A 21,232-nucleotide genomic window follows, 5' to 3' on the forward strand; every position below is an offset into this window, starting at 1 on the left:
CTTTTTGGGTTTCAAATGTTTATCAGATTTTTTTTTCTTCACCCAGAGCAATCTGTTGCTGTGTGACCTTTTACCTTCTCGCCGTTTCTTACCTTCTGCTGCCGCCTCGCCATGTCCGTGGGCTGCTTGGCGTTGAACGGGTACGCGATGCAGCGCATGACGAACACGTAAACCTGCAGCCTCTTCTTTCTTTCCTCTTCTTCCCTTTGCATCTTCTCCACGTCGTCCTTCTCCTTGTCTTCCCTGGCCGCGGGTCCGGGGCTGGAGGGCCGCGCCTGGCCACTGCGGCTGGGCTGTATGCCGCTCGCGCCCTGGCCGGAGCTGTTCGATGACACCCGCGCGTTCCCGGCGGGTTTTGGAGCCGCCACTGTCGCCGTTTTGCGCTCTTCTTCCACCACCTCATCTTCCTCCTCGCTCGAGGACGGGTCTAGCATGGTGGCTCGAAGTTAAAGGTAAATTTGTGAAGAAGTGGTTGAAAAGGAGAAAAAGGTGAAGAAGTGGTTGAAGGGGAGAAAAAATACGCGCCTCTGAGTCACAAAAGATCTGCGGAGATGCTCCGGCTTGAACGGAAAAGTGAGGTGACTTGATGTGCCATCAAAGATTCAAACTTCACTCCATGAATTTTGCGTTGGTCTGGAAATGACCTGTTTCCCGACAGCCTGTAGAGTCGCTCCGAGTAACTGTTGCTTTTTCTTTTCTCTTCTTCCGTGTTTGCTTTTATAACCTAATTACAGTGTTACAAATAATTACGAAGCTTTTTAAATTATTATTTTTCATAAATTCACTTTGTTTTCAGTCCCTCCTCTTTCTCTTTGCCGCTGTCTCGCTCTTTCTCTCTGCTTTTCCAGATGCTCTTTGGCGATGGCAACCTGCGATGGCCACTTACCGAGAAAAAAAAGCGGCTATGGGCGCTGACCGCGGTCCTGAATCTCAGGGCGCGTTCCAAATAAATACACACGGCACTTCCTCGCGCGCAGACGCTGTGTATTTTCCTACCCTTTGTAGTGCACGTTTACATGAAGTACAAGACTATTCGGGATCCAACCTTGTATCGCGGAGATGCTCAGGCTGAGCTACAAACGTGTCCCTGTTGGACATCAAGTGCACTACAACGGGTGTAGATGCCAATAATTCATACCTAGTTTTAGCTCACTTGTGTAGGGTAATCGAAGCGAAATGAGATGAAGCCAAATTGCCCGTGGGGGAGGAGGGAACCGTTTTGACGTTGTTTCCGCAACAGCTGCTTCATCTCTCCGTCTCTTTATCAACCCAAGGCGGCGTATTAGTGCGGCTTTTCGTTCTATTGGACTATTAACCGAGGACACTAAATCATATTAAGGACCATTTGTTTGGGGAGTCTACACAAGATTGTACACCTAAATGTTTTCCTATGAGAAAGTGTTCCAAGTAGAACACTTTGGAAGAAGCTAATACCCCTCAAATAATCTCTAAACACTTAAAGAATTCTCCAAGAGCCCTTTCCCATTTTTTATGACAAAGGGGTCCAAGTACGACAAGTTTAAGAAGTGAAGAACACAAATTGTTAAACTTTTAAAGAACCCTTTCAAAGAGAGCACAACTCAATGTTTCCCAATGAGAAAGTGGTTAATCTAGACCACACTCAAAAAAATAATAATAAACAAGCACTTTTCAATATTGAGTATTTTCAATATTCAGTACCGAATAATATATAATAATTATTCAATACACTTCAAACAAAACCCTGAAGAGCCTTTTGTTTCTAAGAGTGGAAAATTCTGTTTTTCCCTTTGAGAAAGGGTTCCAAATTGAACACCAATTTTTCAAATATTGAAAAATATTTTATTTTTAGAATGTACACCCCGAAGGTTTGCTCTGTGAATGGTATCCAAGCAGAGCACTTTTAAATAAAACTTAGAATCCTTAATTAGTTAATAACCCTTTAAAGAACACCTGGAGATTTTTTGTAAATGTGTATAACTGTGTATTTCCTGATGACAAAGGGGTTCAAGCAGTTTATTTTTAAGAAGCTAAGAATCCTCAATTATTTTTATAATTATTTTTGCACTCTAAAAAATGATTCATGGGGTTAGATTGCAAAACTTAAAATAAACAATGTTTTCAGCCTAAAAAAATTAAGTTTGTAATATGTACTTGTATTGGTGAGTTGATAACTCATTTTTATAAGTCTTTCAAAATTAAAATAAAGAATTCTGTCTGAACTTAATTATATATCGATTTTTAACAAACCTTCACGTGACAACAGAAAAAAATTTAATTAGTGAAACTTGTATATCTAGTGAGCATCCTTTAAATGCTGAGTAAAGGCGGAATTTGCCAGGACTTGTTTTGCTGCCAGAGCAGGACAACTAGGAGCCGGAGAAACAGGAGAATCAACGCTATATAGTTAAGTTAATATTTTCGCTTTGTTTTGATCTCAGCAGCTACCAACTGTATACACAAAAAAGGGAAGCTGAGCCTGCTGGGACTAAACACCTCCCTCTGCAACTGGATCACTTCCTGACTGGGAGACCTCAGTCAGTCCGGATCGGCAACATTATCTCCAGCACCACCACACTGAGCACCGGAGCCCCCCAGGCTACGTGCTCAGTCCACTGCTATTCACTCTACTGACTCACGACTGTGCAGCGATGCTCAGATCGAACCATATTATCAATTTCGCTGATGACACGATTGTGGTGGGTCTCATCATCAAGAAGGACGAGTCAGCATACAGAGCTAACTGCCTGATGTAAAGCCAACAACCTTTCTCTGAATGTTGATAAAACCAAAGAGATGGTTGTTGACTTCAGAAGAGCACAGAGCGACCACTCTCCGTTGAACATGGACGGACCATCTGTAGAGATCGTCAGGAGCACCAAATTTCTTAGTGATCATCTAGTGGAGAACTTCACCTGGTCACTCAACACCAGCTCCATCACCCAGAAAGCCCTGCAGCATCTCTACTTCTTACGAAGGCTGAGAAAGGCACATCTCCCTCCCCCAGCCTGACTACTTTTTACAGAGGGACCACTGAGAGCATTCTGAGCAGCTGCATCACTGTATGGTTTGGGAGCTGCACCATCTCAGATCATAAGACCCTGCAGATAGTGAGGGCAGCTGAGAAGATCATTGGAGTCCCTCCATCATGGACAGTTACACCACAAGCTGCATCCACAAAGCCACCAGCATTGTGGATGACCCCACACACCCCTCATACATACTCTTCACCCTACCGCCATCTGTGTAACAGTTTCTTCCCACAAGCCATCAGACTCCTTAAAAACTGAACTGTACTGAGCACAACATAAACACACCCACAACATAAACACACCCACAACTAAATACACACACTTCCAATATATATCCATCAATATGTTTACATGCTGTTTTTTTGCACATTCTGTTTGACATTTCATTTGATTGATTGCTGTTTTGCACAACCCAGTACAATATCTCAGGTAACTGCTGCTATAACACTGTGTTCATTCCAGTATTTCTGCACATGTCTGAACATACAGCATTTACACTGGTCGGTCGGCACTGTTTCAGTTTATTGTCTTTTGTGTATTGTCTTGTAATTTTTGTTTGCACTGTCTTTTGTCCCGCACTGTCTTGTCTGTCTTGTTTGTCTTGTCCTGAACTGTTTGCACCAGGTTGCACAGTTGCACAGTTGCACTTAGGACTTACTTACTAAGTCCTTAGCTCTGTCTTTGTTTTGTGTGGCACTGGAGAAACGTCTCATTTCACTGTGTACTGCAACAGCTATAGGGTTGCATATATATATGTGGGTATATATATGGTTGAAATGACAATAAAAGCTTCTTGACTTGACTTGACTATCACCTAGGTGGCGGAATAAACTTAACCTAGATGTCTGAACAGCCGAGTCACAGGCTGTCTTCAAAACATGAGTGAAGTCCTAACTCTTCCTGAAAAATTTCAACTAGCAACTTGTTCCCTGATTGTTTGCTAAAAAAAGGTTTATGTGCTACATTTCCTCTCAACAGAGTTTTAGACTCAGTTACATTCAAGAATTCAATATTAGAGACTTCAAAGCACTTTTGTACTGTATGTCACTCTGGATAAAGACATCTTCCAAATGTTGTAATCTTAGACATTTTTTAGAGTGCACGCCTGAATGTTTCCCTATGAGAACAGGTTTCATGTAAAACCCCAAAATCCGTTGTGAGCCAATAGAGCCTGGTCAAATCAAGAACCTTCTGGGTGAAGATTTTTAGACCTCATTTAGACTACATAAAAGATATTTTGTTTGTCCTTTCTGGGAAACTCTAAAAAGTTCCTTATTTTGTCCTTTTAATGTCCATTGAAAACCTTTTAACAGAGATTCCCTTCACGAACGATTCCAGGAATCTACAAGCAAGAATATTTACAAGCATGAGGTGGAAACGGACTCTCTGAACGGAAAGTAAGCCGGGCTAGAACCGAAATGTCAGGAACTACGAAGAAGCAATTCTACTCACTGCACTGAAGTAATTAAATTACATTAGGTTTGAGTGTACATTAAAAGATTAAAAGGTTCCTGTTCCTGAGGGTCAAACAGTGGTAGGTTGGTGACCCTGGGAGTAGAGCAGAAGCCTTTAAAATGTGTGACCATATACGAATGCTGAAATAAAAGTGAACATCAAGTGTTTCCTGGAAGTGCTTTGCTATCATAGGCATCCTGTTTCTCAAGAAAGTTTGCATAACACTCTTCTGTTTTTTTTTTTAATAAGCAGCTCATTAAATAGAGTAACTACAACTATGAAGTAGGGAAATATCCTAGAGGTGAGAATTGAACATGAAACCACAGTAGACCACAGAGGAAAAGAAACAAAGCAACAATTACTACAACAACACAACAGTATGGCCAGAAACAAAAGTGAAAGTGTGAAAACAGATGTTCTCTGAACAGGGAAATCAACAACCGGTCTAGACTCTGGAACTTATCTATAGCATACCGAGGTTCAATTTGAATTTAAATGTTCATATGTCTGTGGAGCTGCTTATACTATGCACTGTGTACACTAGCGTCTAGTGTATGCATTTAAGAAAAGTAGTCATCTTATATGGAACACCAATCTTATTTTTACTAATCATAAGTATAATGTGTTTCACAGTCTATGACTCTTTAGAATTTTCAGTGTGTTGTGTTGTGTTCACAGAATAAAGCAAAAGTAGTTATTGGGCATGTACCTTTAGTCAAGGCTTTGAGGGTTATGTAACTACTGAATACATAAATATGTAAATAAATGTAGGCTACATAATTTTGCTGGCATGGCACCAAATATGCCAACTACAGTTGCCACCTTGGACGACTTATTTCAAATTCTAGTACACTTTAGGTCTGATCCGATGAGACATCCGTCGCTGAGTTGTCAACAACTTGTTAAGCACATTTTATAATTTATAGTCAAAGGATGTGTTAAACGTTTATTATGTATTATTAAGTAAAAAGTTGCTCTGTGTCCCTTCACCTGTTATATAAAGGTGAAAAGAACCCTATTAATTGGCTATAAATCATAAATCATATATACTGTATATATATTTGTAACCCAAACAAACACTGAATCTTCTTTTCTTTTTCTTTGTTTTCTTTTCGTTTTTGTTTTCTGATCAGAATCCTGACGTAACAACACAACATGACTTTGCTCGATGTTTCTGATGCGAGTTTCGACCTCGTTTCGAGGAAAATGAAACTCTCCTTTCATAATCCCGCGTCACTTTCAGCAAACCTGCTATGCCAGTCCCACAGTCCACGCCCCTTTCTTCTCCTACATGCCTGTATTCCGTTCAGACCACGCCCTCATTTTTCCTTACGCACCTGTATTCCGTACAGACCACGCCCTATTTCCCCTCCTCCATGTGTATACTGCTCTCCTTGTCACGCCCCTGTGTTGCATGAACGTCTCGGTGACTCCGCCTCCTCTTGTCTCTCTGGACGTGATGATTATTACAGACACGCACACAAACGCGGTGTGTATACGTGCGGCATCTACTTTCACTCATAACTACGGTGTAATCAGACTGAGTGTCAAGCTGCGCTGTAAACAACGACGTTCATCTGTTAGTTCTTTGTTTTTTTCCCCTTGAACATATCACATCATCTCAGCTATGACAGATACGGATTATAATTTTTTACTCGCTACGGATTCATACAAGGTAAGTTTTACATACGTGTTGTTTTTAATATTAAAATTGCATCATTTCTTCAAACAGAAAACTTATAGATTGGCTCATAGATTCATAGTAATGTGTATCTTCTCAGCTAGCCGACTAAGCTAACCTGTGTCTCCTGCCTGCCCTTCTGCTTGTCATGTTTCATGGTCGCACCTCCATTTAAAAGTCTTAACCGCGTTAATTAAAAAAAAAATCAATAACACGACTTAACTCCTTCCGTGATAAAAACAGACCCGAAATGTTTTTAATTGTATGCGAGCTCCTTTCCTTTTAAATGCACTGTGTACTTTAGCTTTAGCTTCATCTAGCATTGATACAAGGGTACGCGACTATATACGGTGTATTACGGTAACTTCTATGCGTCTATTGCATAAAAATATATAAACACCGGAGAGGTTTCTAAGTCGCGTTGATTTTATTTTATCCGTTTTACTTTTTTAAACGAAAACAATGTAGTCAACTATAGAAATATTACACATCTCTGTTCGATGTATAATTTTAAATAATAACTCAGAACTGACTCTAAATCTGATTGTGAACAGACGATTTATTATTAACGGTTAAAGACGGTGGCTACCGTAAAACCACCTATATACGCGCATGTGTAATTTATATACATTCCTACTTTTCACGTTTTTAGGGGAGTTAATTTTACAGCTGAAATTATGGTCGTTGTATTTGTTGCTGTTATTTTTAATACCGCTGGATAGTCTTTAGTCTTCACAATGATCGCAGTGCAAGTCAGCGGTTCCAACCTTAAGAAACGAAACTGAAATTAAAGCACGAATCTGCGTCTCCTGTAGGCCGCGTTCCAAATCACACTGTGGCGCACTCGGTCTTACGCCTAAATAGGGAGTTACCATGGTTACCCAATATCCCGTACTGTTTATACGGAGGTTAGTGTGTAATGCGGGGCGTGCGGTTTGAGACGCGGCCGCTAGTTTTGGTTGTGATATTGAAAATTTCTCAAGAAAAGTTCAAAAAGTTGGAAGGTTTTAAGGGAGAAAAAATATTATGGTATTAAAGTGATACAGATGTTGGGAAACTGTGTTGTAAATCGATACAGGTTTCTTACTATGTGTCTATTAACGTGGAGTTTATGAACTAGGAGCTAAAAAGACATTTTAGTGTAAAAGTCTTTTATAGAATTCGCCAAATCTTGAAAAAATGGGGTGTAGAAAAACAGTCACGTGCATTAAAGGGTTAGTTTGCTTTAGGTAAAATTAATGTTTAACTAATGCTATCTGATGGCATTTTCTCAACATGTTTAATTCCTGTTGGTACGGATCGTATCAGGTTTTAAAAAAGAAAAAGCTAGATTTGCATTTGGGGATTATTTGTCCTTCCCCGGACTGGAAACATGCCAGGAAAGGTCAGATGTAATTGGAGGATGCTAGACGACCCCCTTCTCTAATCACTTTCAAATGGCAAAGGATGTTTTCTTCCACATCTGAAAGCCACAGTGGCTTAAATATCAACCACACACACTAACATACTCGAATACTCGTTTTAGTTTTATTTAGCTCCATGTAGCTTCTGCATTGAATCCAGCTTTCATTTCAGGATTCTTTTAATCAGAATATTAAATCTGGAAGCTTAATGCGTAAAGTTTCTCTCTGTTGGAATTCGCTGTAATATAAGAAAGCATGCTGACACACATGAGTGCAAAACTAAAACTTTACCTTGGAAAGTACTGAGTGTACCTGTGTGTCTGTCTGTGTGTCTGTCTGTGTGTGTGTCTGTCTGTGTGTGTGTCTGTGTGTTTGTTTGTGTGTGTGTGATTGTGTGTGCTTGAGTGTGTCTGTGTGTGTTTGTGTCTCTGTGTGATTGTGCGTGAGTGTGTGCGTGAGTGTGTGTGAGAGAGAGTGTGTGTCTGTGTGTGTGCACACGACTTGCCTCATAGACGTTCCACAACATTAAACATAGCTTAAAATGGATAAAAAGCATGATGCCTTATTACTGAATCAGTAAATTAGAATGCCAGGCTAATCAGGTTGTGTTGTTTTGGAAAAAAAAATATTCCACTTCACTGTTTGTTGTTTTGAGCACATCACATTTTCTGTGCCTTACACAACACGATACTCATATAGCTCCCTACTTCTATTTCATTATCACTCTCGATGTTGGCTAAGGTTTACTTTTGGCTAAGAATTTGTCACATGTCACACCTTCAACTCTTTTTTTCACTTTCTGTTGTCAGTCATTTTCAGAACATTTTGCAATGTTAAAAAGCTCAGATATTTAAACACTCAGTTGTATTTTTTTTGGCAGTCAACGTGTCCTTTTTATAAGCATTAAAGACACTCAACATAATATTCCAGCGAAACGGATCTTGCTCAAAGTTAAAGAGAAATCGTGTTCATGTGTTCTTGAAGTAACTCACGTTCCCTCCCTGTGACGCATCACTACATGTTCAGGACACACCAAGAGATGCCAGGAATTCACATTGTACTTTAGTATTAGTGTTGTTGTACTTTTTTTTTAGTAACTTGCTTCTTCTTCTTCTTCTTCTTCTTATTATTATTATTATTATTATACTATCATCTATCTATCTATCTATCTATCTATCTATCTATCTATCTATCTATCTATCTATCTATCTATTTATTTATTTATTTATTTACCTGATAGTCTTGTCTTGGTGATATCAAAGGAAGGAACAAAAGCCAGCCTGCTTTCTGGAACATTCCACAGCATCATGTGTAACCCAAAAATGCGTCCTTTATTCACAAATGAAATCTATCTGCCTCAGAGGAATTAAATACATCCTGGACATGCAGTCATTAGGGACACGAGTTCTGGTTTGATCATCTGTTCTATGTTTTCTCTCTTCCAGATCACACACTACAAGCAGTATCCTCCAGACCTCAATAAAGTCTATTCGTACTTCGAGTGCCGGCACAAGAAAGGAGCTCAGTTCAACCAAGTGGTGTTTTTCGGCCTGCAGTATCTCCTGAAGAAATACATCGCAGGTGTTGATCTTTAAAAAAAAAAAAGAGAGAGAGAGAGAGAGAGAGAGAGAGTCTGATGATGATGTGCAAATATTTCTTTCAGTTTGTTCGTATGAGTCACAGTTTTTTTTAACATTGCGTGTTAAAAGGAAAGCTATTAATAATTCTACAAAACTAAAGCATAATGTAATAATTACTTATTATTTAACAGCTTATCATAATTTGTTTAGAGACTATTTTATTTCAGATCTCTTAAAATATTCAAATAAAATAGTCTTAAAGTTAAAATCATAAAATGAAGTTCAATATTGCTTTCCTTCACAAAAAAACAAACAAAAAATTTAATAATTCGATCATCTTAAAAAATATAATTTCTTAAATCACTTGTGTTAATGTTTAACATGTCAAATGTTTTATTTAAACCCCTTTTATACATAATACATACATATTTGAAAAGAAAGTCTTTAGAAATAAATAATAAATAAAAAAAAAGAGGAAAAAGAATTTTATTAAAACAGTCACATCAAAACATTTATATGTATATAGTTTGTAAAAAGTTTTTACACTTATTTTCTTATTTATTTTCATGGCTTCATTTTTAAAGTAGCATACCTATTCTCTTTTTCGGCCATGTCAGGGCCGTATATTTTTGTTTTTGTTTGTACTGAAAAACACGGGTTTAAAAAAATCGACCTTTAAGCGTCACAACTTTTGCAAACTCAGCATGATGTCTGCATTTTTTATTTTTATTTTGGGATTCGTGCCAGGACTGAGATTAGCCAGGCCTGTCTTTTATCTAGAGAGGAAGGTGGCCCTGTAGCATTGTGCACCTTTAACCCAGTCCCGTGTTTCTGATTGCTCTGCACCTCTGACGTCCTGCATGTGTCCTTTAATGACAGAAACATAAGGTCGAACTGCAGGACTCGATCTGAAAAGTTCAGATGAATTCCATGATGTGTATTTGAGAAAGACGGGCCTTTACTTGTCTTTAATTTTGAAAAATCACCTGGCTTGCTATGATAACAAAATCTTACAAAGCCCTGTTTCATAACTGTGTGTGTAATCCGGCATTACGTAACCGTCAGGCAGTTCCGCTTAAAGTTGATGCGGTTTACGAAAGGGACAAAGCATGACCTTCCTGAACCGTGCTTTTCATCTCGGACCCGTTCAACCCGGGAGCAGAGGGTCATTCTAATTCACATACCGCCGTTTTAATCAGACAGATTGTGCTGGCATGGGAATCGAACCCACATTGGGGTTATGTGACTAATCCCAACACAAAGCTGAGTTAGTGAACCTGTTTTATTCCTCTTATATCGCACCTAGTCCAGAAAATATTCCTAGAGGCTTTTTCTTTTCCTTTGGTGACTCTTTCTATGACAATGAAGTAAACTACTGCTAATTTACCTCTTAATTTTCACAACATATGTACTGTAATCCATTTATTATTAGATTATTCCGAGTATCTGCTGTACCAACCCCTAACAGTAAATTAGCTGTTGCTATAGAAACGCCATCGCTTAATCGACACCTTCTGACCAATCAGAAGTCTGTTTAAAGCGCATGTTTAGAATCTCAGTAGCAATGTTTAAGTCCAGCTTGACTTTGTGGAAATTGCGTATTACCCAAGCACGTTTTTTTTCCACAGGCCGCGTCGTCACAGAGGAGAAGATTCAGGAGGCGAAAGTGTTTTACCAGATGCACTTCAAGCAGACAGTGTTTGACGAAGAAGGCTGGAGGAAACTGTTGGAGGTAGGATTTAATTAATTCACCTCCACCTTCACTGGTTCTCCATGCTGGTCTTTAGTTGTGCTAACAGTCACATGTGTGTGTGCGCGTGTTAGAGATACGACGGCCGCCTCCCGATCCGCATCAAAGCCGTTCCCGAGGGGAAGATCGTTCCCAGGGGAAACGTCCTGTTCACTGTAGAGAACACGGACCCCGACTTCTTCTGGCTCACCAATTACATTGAGGTATTTCTTCTTTTCTTAAAGAGTCGTAGTTAAGGAATTATGTGCTATAACTGAGGACGGGGAGATTATGATGTTTATGATTACTGTTTTTAGCTTTGACATTTCAAAATGAATATTTATGTGAACACATACTAAAAAAATAACATCTACGTGCTACCATGGCTCTTTAACAATCACGTGACTCACGGACAATGGTTAGGCAGTGCTGAGCGAGGGGAAAGAAAGTGCCTCAGTGCTCGCTGAGTTGAACTGCTCTGTGCCTATATAAACCCAGGTATTGGTTTCCCATTTGTCTCTTTCAACTTGTAGTTGTGACCTTTCTCGCTAAATTCAAGTCTTGATCAGCAAACTGCGTACAGGCTACAGATTGACTTATAATCTACGTATTGCGCTTATTATTTTTTAAATTGTTCTAAAACCACAGCAAGGAGGAAACAATATTAAAGACATGTTGCAACGTGTTATGATGTTTGTTTGTTTTTTTGGTTTGTTTTTTTAGCTTTACAAAAATTTTGCCCTAAAGGGTTAACACTCTGGGTGTGTTTTAATCGCAGTCCTGTTGTGCCATTGTGCAAGTGGCCGAGTCTGACTCGGGCTCTTTTCTTTTCCAGCACATACTTGGCTGCTTGCTTTGATTAGAATGTCCGGGGGTCAATGAGGCTGAACTCATGACCCAGTGAACCTGAAAAGGGAGGCTCTCAAACCTCACATTCAAACGCTCAGTTTAGAATAATAACTTTATTCAACTGTAAAATGTTATACACTAAAACCAAGAGCTCTATCATGTGCAGTAGACTGCAATCCTTCGATTTTATGCTGCTTTCAACCCAGACTTGAAGAAAAGGCAAAGGACTAACTGTCTGTCTGTCTGTGAGTCAGTTTTGTGTCAGTCAGCAAGCAACCATGTTGACAGACATTGTTTATACATTCAGTTTTCAGTTGATTGGTTGGCAATTTATCATCATCAAATAAATCTGTCAGTTGTTTTCTGTCTGTCAGTCAATTAACCTCTCTATCAGTTGGAAACCTGGTCTTTGTCTCAGGGTCTAATTGGTGTGTCTGTCATTAAGTTGGTGCTGTCAGTCCGTCTGCCTGTCTGTCAGTCGGTCTGTGTGTTTGGGCTGTCGGACTGTCAATCACTTTTATATACGTTGTTGGTGTATTCTGTCTGTCAATCTGTTTGTCTGTCTGTCTGTTGATTGGTTGATTGATCTGATGGTATACCATTTAGGTGGTCTGTCTGTCTGTCCTTAATACACAGGTATATCTGTTCTACATTTCTACCTAGATTGTAGATGAGCAGTTTATTTCCCATAGAAAGTCCTCAGGTTTTCTGTCAGTTTTAGTCACGTTGCAAGCCCATTTTGGCAGTTAATCAAACTCAGGGGTCATTAAGTTTAAGAGGGAGTCTCTATCTCTGTCTCTCTTTCTCATTCTCTTTCTCTCTTACGTTCCCCCTTGCGCTCTTTGTCCCCTCAGACTATGCTGGTCCAAATGTGGTACCCCATCACCGTGGCAACCATCTCCCGGGAATTCAAAAAGATCCTCGCCAAACATCTAAAGGCAACATCAGGAAGCTTGGAAGGTCTGGAGTACAAACTGCATGATTTCGGTTACAGAGGAGTCTCCTCTCAGGAGGTAAGAGTCCACGCTAACGCTAATTTATTATGGCTTAGGCACAAACATCCTAATCGACATTTTGCAATTAACAAAAAGCAAGTTCATCGCTGAAGTTCTTTACTTTACGATGAGTTATAGTGCTTTCCGGAGTCGGTTTACAAACACGCTTGCTTATACTCGTGACTTTGTGGCCAGAATCTATTAATCATCACATTAGAGAAGGTCGTAAATAAAATAGCATCAATAAGAAAGTGAGTTAATATACAGCTAGTTTTATGAAATGAAACAGACTGGGAAAAGTCTCTGATACCTTCGGCTGGCTTCCAGTTCTGAGCAAAAGTAATGAGCCATGCTGATTGTGCACTTTGAATCACTGTGTGTTAAACTGGGTTAATAATACAATTTAGGTATATTTTAGGAAAGCGTTCACTCAAACCTGACACGACTGGGTTGAGTAATAAGCATGACACTGGAGGGTACAGACAAGGGTATGTGTCTGAAAAGCCAGCAGACGTCTGTCTCAGGTAATAAACACCATGCCATTGTGTGTTGATCTGCCCTTGTTTAAGAAGCTCAGAACAGTGCAATAAGACACTCCCTGAGATAAGAGGAAAAAGGAAAAGCTGTTTAGCAACCTCGCTGACCTAACTTTCACACTGCATGATAGTGTAAAGCAGAACGTCTGTCATCAGTGTGTGTGATCGTGCAGAACGATGCTCACAAACCTGTCATTTTTATTTATCTGTTTAAAAAAATAAAGAGAATCACTGCTTGTCTGGACACACAGTCCATTATACAGTCATGTAAGAACACAGAAGAACGACACCTCACACATTTTATACGTTTATTGTTTGGCCCTGAAACAACTTTAAGTTACGCCGACCGTACACACACACAGCCGTCACGTTACCGAGAAACTGGAAACCGCCTTTCCTCTTTCTGTCTCTCTGTCTTTCCTTTACTCTCTCTGATTCTCTCTCTCTTTCTTTATCTCTTTCTGCCTGTCTTTCTATTTCTACATATATCTCGATCTCTCTCATTCTCTTTCTTTCTCTTTCTCTCTCTATGCGTTTCTCTTTCTGTCTCTCACTCTCACTCTCTTTCTTGTTCTCTTGCAATCTCTGTTTCTATCACTCTTTATCTCCCTCTTTATTAAGTTTAGATATACAACTCTAGATATACAAACTACAGCAACTCTATTCCCAACTCTAGTCCAATCTGGAATATTAATCAGCCAATTTTATGAATAAGAATATGTACAATGGGGGGAATTAGCATTCATGTTTGTTTGTTTGTTTGTTTGTTTGTTTTTGTAATTAAATACAGTTTCAGTGCAGCAATTCGTGTGAGCTTTGGGCCTCAAAAAAATCTACACAAATAAAGAAATCATAATATCATAATATGATTTTGATTGTGTGTTAATATGAACTAAGGCACACTAAGAAAAAGCAGTACACCGAGGCGAGGCAAGGCAGCGTAAGGCAGCAGCTTTTACAAGCGTTGTGGGTGAAACGTAGACGAGATTCAACATGCTTTCTGAGGAGCTGCTGTTTGTGGCTGGTCGATAGAGAAGTGACATTCCTTCCAAGTGTGGATAATTGCCCCAGTGGTGCTTACAGGAGCATTTAGGGGTTGTTGAATCCGTCGGTAATCCGGTCCCTTTGTTCTGTCTTGGGAGAGCTTTTTGACTCTACCCATCATGAGATGTTTGGATGCTGCTTTTTCAGCACGTTTTTCCAGATATAACATTTCAATTCAAATTTATCTGTATGTCGCTTTTTACAACTGACATCGTCTCAAAGCAGCTTTACAGAACATAAACATAGAACAAAATGTATTATAAAGAATAATAGAAAGATTAATAGAACACAAAATTCAAGATTAATATTAGATAGATTTAGTTCACAATGTGAATGTATTTATGAGCAATGAGCAAGTCTGAGGTGACTCAGGCAGCAATGGGGAGGAAAAACTCCCTTAGAGGAACCCTCCTCATATGGGTGACACTGGAGGGTGTGATTATAAATATGCAGTCTAACAAATGTTGTGTTGTTGCAAAAGTTCACATGGAGTTCACATCTCCTCTTAATATCGCAGAGTCTGACTCGAGATGGTTGGAGCTGCGTAATAAAGGGCAGGTCGTGGCTTAATGGTTAGAGAGTCTGACTCATAATCCTAAGGTTGAGGGTTCGAGCCTCGGGCCGGCCACGACTGAGGTGCCCTTGAGCAAGGCACCGATCCCCCCAACTGCTCCCCGGGGGCCGCAGCATAAATGCTGCCCACTGCTCCGGGTGTGTGTTCACAGTGTGTGTGTGTGCACTTTGGAAGGGTCAAATGCAGAGAACGAATTCTGAGTATTCGAATTCACCATACTTAGCCATATGTCACATCACTTCACTTTACCTTTTATGTTTCATTCACAAGCGTATCCTGATTCTAACATGACAAAACCGTATTTCTTTTCTGTTGACCGGTTTAACTCCGAGCACTTCCTGTTTTCTTGTCCAGACAACTATTTCCTATTGAGCCAATAGTTAGACAGAAATCTATTGCATGCGTATTCAGCAGAATTTCGTAGCATCGTTATATCTGTTGTGAACATACAAAAGATAAGCTGGAAGATCTGCAGCCCAGCGAACATTGCTAAAGAAACCACTATTAAAAAAAACAACGATAATGAACAAAACCTCCAAGCAAAAACGTCTTCAATAGTAAAAACGGATTTATCTGTGATATCGGACTTTAACAATAAGGACCATTAAATATTTAATAATAAGGACCATTAAATAAGGACCAATAAATAATCATGTGTATTGAAAATCAATACTGTGTACATCTAAATAACGAGCATTAACTGCTTTATGGACAGAAAAACTGGTGACCACTCCACACACACACACATACGTGCGCACGCAGCTCATAATATTTTTCCATCTCTTTCATACACGTGTGCAGTCAGCAGCGCTGGGAGGAGCCGCTCACTTGGTGAACTTTTCCAGCACGGACACAGTGGCCGGGGTCCTCATGGCTCAGCGCTACTACAACTGCCCCATGGCTGGTTTCTCCATACCTGCTGCTGAGCACAGGTGACACACACACACACACACACACACACACACACACACACACACACACACACACACACACACACACACACACACACACACACACACTCAGGTTTCACTTTCTTTTTATCTGCATATCCAAAGTTCTTATGAAGAGCATCTGCCACTGACTCCTCACTGCACAGATTTGCTCAGTTACCAAAGGCAGAGTCATTAAACAGAGTCAGTCGGTTCCTCAGAGCTGCCCTGAAGCTCATCAGTGCTCATGTGATCGTGTCTAACCAACTTAATCTGTCAGGGAAGCTGGAGCCTAAATACAGGTCAAGCTCAAGCAAACAAGCAGCAACCGGTTTTTAAATTAAATAAATAAATGAACGACTTAAGATTAAAATACTTGTACATAAAAAATACATAAAAATACATAAAATAATAAATAAGAACTAATTTTTTGTTTTTTTTTTATTTTTAGAGCAGATGAAAATTTTTTTCGAGCTTTATTAATAATAAATTTAATAATAGTTAAAATAGTTCAAAAAATAAACTATAAGACAGAAAATTTATCAACAGGAATGAAATAAAATGTAATTATATATTTAGATTTTACTTCAAATGAAACATTTTAAACACTACATTTAAAATTCTAATTTGAAATGAAATATAATTATAATATAATGAATTTTCTTTCCACATATTCAAATATAAGCATTTCTAAATTGTGAATTTTTTCGATCATTATCATCTGAGTGACATTTTTTAGCATTTTAGATCAATGAATTAAACTGTGTGTGTGTGTGTGTGTGTGTGTGTGTGTGTGTGTGTGTGTGTGTGTGTGTGTGTGTGTGTTGCAGCACCATCATCTCCTGGGGCCGGAATAGAGAGAAGGAGGCGTATGAGTACCTGCTGGACCAGTTCCCCTCAGGCCCCATGGCGGTGGTCAGCGACAGCTACGACATCTTCAAGGCCTGCAAGCACATCTGGGGAGACAAGCTAAAGGATCGAGTGATGGAGCGCAGTGAAGACTCGGCCCTCGTCATCCGGCCCGACTCGGGAGACCCCACTGAGACGCTGCTGAAGGTAGGTGACCTCCAGTGTTCAGGGTGATCTGGTGGTGAACATCTGCAACCAGCAAAGTCAGAGAAGGACAAGAGCGAAAGTAATAAATAGTACAAGTATGACCGAGGAAAGAACACTTACTTATTCTCTCAGCAACATCTCTATGCTGTTTTTCTTCTAGAATCTTCTAAAGGGAATAACATTAGGACATTTGAAGGACATTTCAGTCTGCATTTGGTTCCTGTTGGATTTCAAACTTCACACATTATTGGATTTTTGTTTGCTGTAAACTCTAGCATCGGGGTCTTTTGTCCGAGAAACGACCTGTTCTTTTGTAACGCAAGGAATGCAAGAAAGATGGAGTGAAACGGAATGAAAAAAAGAGGGGTGGAACCAAAAAAGCAAGGAAGGAAAGAAGATGGAAGGAACCAGTTAAGGAAGGAAGGAGAGAAAGATTATGTATTGTACTCTAGTGATTTCACAGCCTTGTGTTCATTTAGTTCTGAAGAGCTTTTTTTTTTTTTTTTTTTTAGACTTTACTGTCACATGGAGTTCTTTCTAGTTCTTTGCTATTTGTATAATAAAAATCATCTTCTCTTTCTTGCTCTCCCTCTCTCTCTTTGCAGGTGATTAAGATTTTAGAGGAGTGTTTTGGCTGTTCCCTGAACTCTGTAGGCTATAAAGTGCTTCCATCATACGTGCGCATCATCCAGGGAGACGGGATCGATCTGAACTCGGTTGAGAAGGTAATATAGTAATGATCAGAACTTCTGTCACTATTCAGGCAAGATGGGCCTACTGGTGGCGCTATAGTGCAGGGTTTCACACTCATAATATGCAAAAGCTCAATTTTAGCCTGCTGTCAATCTTCTCATATTAAGTCCAGATGTTAAGAAATAGATTTCTATGCACGCCTAATTTGGAAATGAACCGTTCCTTTGTTCAGCTGTATGGTCAGCTTCTTTTCCTCCTCCTCCTCCTTCTTCTTCTTCTTCTTCTTCTTCTTCTTCTTCTTCTTCTTCTTCTTCTCCTTCTCCTTCTGTGTTAACCATAAACCTTAGACATAGAAAGCATGACGGTCAGCTTTGTGTTGCTTTTCCCAGATCCTGAAGAAGCTCAGCGATGATGGCTGGAGTGCAGAGAACGTGTTCTTTGGCTGTGGAAGCGCCTTGCTGCAGAAGATCAACAGAGACACACTGAACTGTGCCTTTAAATGCAGCTACGTGGAGAGTAGCGGCAAAGGGGTGAGTTACTGTTTTTTTTTTTTATTATTATTATTATTTTTACATGAGAGAACTCATACACGAGTCTTACTTCTTTTGTTCGCGCCTGTAGATGGATGTGTACAAGCAGCCAGTGACGGACCCGTCTAAGGGATCGAAGCGAGGTCGTCTGTCACTGAGGAGAAACTCGGACGGGTTTATAGAGACGGTGGAACAAGGGGCAGGCAAACCAGAGGAGGTGAGTGAGGTTTTACGATCAAATATAAATGTAGATATAAACCACTTTCCTGTGAAAGGGAAAAGGGGTTTTATTTTTTTGTTGTTGTTGTTAATTTAATGTGAAAAAATAATACACACCAAACAAAAAAGGTTAACATCTATTTTCAAACAATCTGGAAATACAGAGATGATCATTTTACTAAACACTGCCCGTGTGTGTGTGGCACAGGACATGCTTGTGACAGTATTTGAGAACGGGACCATCCTTAAGGAGTACTCTCTGGACGAAATACGGAAGAACGCCCAGCTCTGGGAAGAGGACCTGAGCCCTGGGCAGCACAACCAGGACCACAGCAGCACACTGGACATCCACCAGGAACACATCATGAACGGCATGCACTAATCACAACACCGCCCTCTCACCAACGGACCAATACGTCCCCTCCTTCCCGTCAGACTCCATCCACCCTTTTCCCTTTCACGCTCCACCCAATTCCTCTTCTTGTTCCCTTTCCCAACATCCCTTCGGTGTCTCTATTACCAACCCAAACTAGGTTTATCCTGCACGGAGTGACGGATCACGATGACGTTCGGGTTTTTAGATCATGTTGATGTCACATCAGGTTTTTACATCTTTTAGAGTTACGCTGAAATCTACCAAAACTTTTAAACATCAGTTTGTGCAGTGGTGGAAAGAACTTCTGTCGACCTAGAACCTTTCGAAAGTTAGTAAGAAATTAAGTCTTCTGTTTCTTCCCCTGAATGCAGGATGATGAAGTGTAAATAGATCCAGTTAATCAAATTGTTCAGTATTCTATATCTGCCTTTTCCACCACTGTCTAATTTACACAAAATGCCAAATATCGCTATCGGTGCTTATGAATGTAGCACCGTTAGCATAATAACAGCAGGGCTTTGCTTTCACATGGGTCTTTAGTGATAAATTTGAAAAGGAAAAAAGTGGAAGTAAGGAAGAAACAAATCATGTGACTGAATCATCTCCAGGACATAAACAGTTTCCTTTACGTAGAGTTTTGTAAATGAATAATTCAGACAATACAGCCTATGCGTTTGTGATAGGAGCAGAACGAAATATACGCAATATGCATTTCGAATACGCAGGAAGCCGTACATTCGCTTAGCTTACAATCCCATTTGTTCTTTGTCGGTTCTCGTTGAAGAATTATTATTCTTAAAACAGTGACTCGTGGTGGCGTGCACATAACGAAACCAAATACTCGTGGGGGTCTCTGGATCCCTTTGTCATTAGTCGGGGGTTGCTAAGCATCAAACATGGCTATGCTCAAAATTTCAGATGATTAATGCTGCATAGAAACGTCTATAAGGCCACATAGGTCTACGAATACGTTCGATGCAGTTAAAACGCATTCATAAGGCGTTTATGAAAATGCACAGGGCCAGTGTCAAAGAATCCCAGCTTTATATTCTAGACTGCATCGTGTTGTAGATAATACACACAATAAAAATTCAGACCTGAACTCACCACCAAAATTTTTTTTTTTTACATTTGTCTTAATTTTTGGAACTCACAAAGGACATTTTTATTTTATTTTATTTTTTTACATTAAATGTTTGTCCACATTTTGTCCACAAAGGGCATTTTCTTTATTAAAAAATAAAACATTAAATGTAACATATTTTATTTAGGGTATTGCAGCTCTTTTAAGCAACATAAAGTACATTATTTACAGACATATATTATATATTTTTTATATTATAGTATATTATATTTGATTGTCTTTGTGAGTTCCGTCATTTTCCCCGAAATGCGATTATAACTACTGATAGAGTTAAAAAACACTAACTAATAAATCGCTACAGCAGTAAGTAACTGACAGAAACAGTTATTGTTTGAAACACTTGTATGGCGTGTTGGTTTAACAGAGCGTAGTGCATGAAGGACACTGTAATGCATTTTCATAAAGAAACCCTGTGTATAACGCCTTATGAATGCGTCAGGGCTTGTTATGGACATCTTCGTTGTTTATAATTTACTGAATGTGGCCTGATAAAAAGTATTGCTGGACTTCTTCCTCACACTAAATCAGTGTACTAAGAATTTGTGTGTGTGTGTGTGTGTGTGTGTGTGTGTGTGTGTGTGTGTGTGTGTGTGTGTGTGTGTGTGTGTGTGTGTGTGTGTGTGTGAGAGTTTGTGTCCATTTCCCAACACGTAATACTGAGTGATCTATCGAGGCGTCGAATCATTCACACTGCCTTAACACTCACTCTGACTCTGGTGCTCTTTATTTGCACTCTCCGTCCCTCACTCTATCCCTCTCCAAAGTCTCTGACCCTCTCGTTGTCCCATGTGAGTGACTGCTCTGTGCCTCGTTGTTTGTCTTTCCTACGTCTTGTCAATTTTTGTACAATTCAGACGTTCTGTTCTGTCTGCGTGTCCGTTCGTGTCTTGTCTGTTCGGTGAGAACGGCACATTTTCCTGATCCATTCTGATCATCAGTTATGAAGCAGATACTGAAGATACCTCTCTCTTTTTTTTCTATGCCACAGTAATGCTGTGTAATAATATAAAACGATGCTAATTACACTAAAATGATGTGTATTACGCTGTTGTGTAAATAATTTTTTAAATTGTAGCAGTAATGTTTTCGGCTTTTAACCCTTTTTCTCAGACCTTTTTTTTCTTTTCATTTTATGTTTTTAGAAACATGATATTTAGTATGAAGAAAAATAAATGAATAAAATGCCTTTGCTTTCCACTCATCCATCTCCTTTTTATAATGTAATAAATCCCGTGTGATCATCCATGAAGAATATAAACCTACTATCTAAGCATAAACATACAAAGACTTCTTGTCAGTGTAATGAGTGATTTTCAGCCCTTTGACCCACAGACACTACAATGAGAATCAATTTTGTATTCATTACACTTAAGCTCGAAGGTCAGCTGAATGAATAGCGATGGACGACGGCGAAGATGTCCTCTGTGT

At 39.5% G+C, this 21,232-nt stretch overlaps 2 protein-coding genes across 11 annotated transcripts in view; one reads left to right on the forward strand and one right to left on the reverse strand.

Moving 5' to 3' along the window:
• cadpsa (Ca2+-dependent activator protein for secretion a) overlaps nt 1-1,197 on the reverse strand; it is a 92,252-nt gene extending 91,055 nt beyond the window's left edge. For 2 of the 10 annotated variants that reach the window (XM_047808175.1, XM_047808153.1), the window contains exon 1: nt 93-1,190. In XM_047808175.1, coding sequence (XP_047664131.1) covers nt 93-434 — 342 coding nt within the window. In that variant the 5' untranslated portion in view covers nt 435-1,190. Of the gene's footprint in view, nt 1-92 lie in introns of all 10 variants that reach the window. The other 8 variants (XM_047808185.1, XM_047808179.1, XM_047808187.1 and 5 more) reach the window with 6 other exon arrangements.
• Nucleotides 1,198-5,910: 4,713 nt separating this feature from the next.
• nampt2 (nicotinamide phosphoribosyltransferase 2) lies at nt 5,911-20,441 on the forward strand. Its single transcript, XM_027176326.2, has 11 exons — nt 5,911-6,141; nt 8,996-9,131; nt 10,759-10,862; nt 10,955-11,083; nt 12,563-12,721; nt 15,659-15,789; nt 16,617-16,842; nt 17,448-17,567; nt 17,925-18,065; nt 18,157-18,282; nt 18,493-20,441. Exons 1-11 carry the CDS (start codon nt 6,094-6,096, stop codon nt 18,664-18,666), a joined length of 1,494 nt encoding a protein of 497 aa, XP_027032127.1. The 5' UTR covers nt 5,911-6,093; the 3' UTR covers nt 18,667-20,441.
• The last annotated feature ends 791 nt before the right edge of the window (nt 20,442-21,232 follow it).

This window comes from Tachysurus fulvidraco, chromosome 2 (genome assembly GCF_022655615.1).
Source record: "Tachysurus fulvidraco isolate hzauxx_2018 chromosome 2, HZAU_PFXX_2.0, whole genome shotgun sequence".
NCBI lineage: Eukaryota > Metazoa > Chordata > Actinopteri > Siluriformes > Bagridae > Tachysurus > Tachysurus fulvidraco.

Coding starts and splice junctions, on each gene's coding strand:
- nampt2 (XM_027176326.2), top strand. CDS start 6,094: ATGACAGATACGGATTATAATTTTTTACTCGCTACGGATTCATACAAG. Junction 16,843..17,447: donor CCACTGAGACGCTGCTGAAG/GTAGGTGACCTC, acceptor CTCTCTTTGCAG/GTGATTAAGATTTTAGAGGA. Junction 17,568..17,924: donor ATCTGAACTCGGTTGAGAAG/GTAATATAGTAA, acceptor TGCTTTTCCCAG/ATCCTGAAGAAGCTCAGCGA.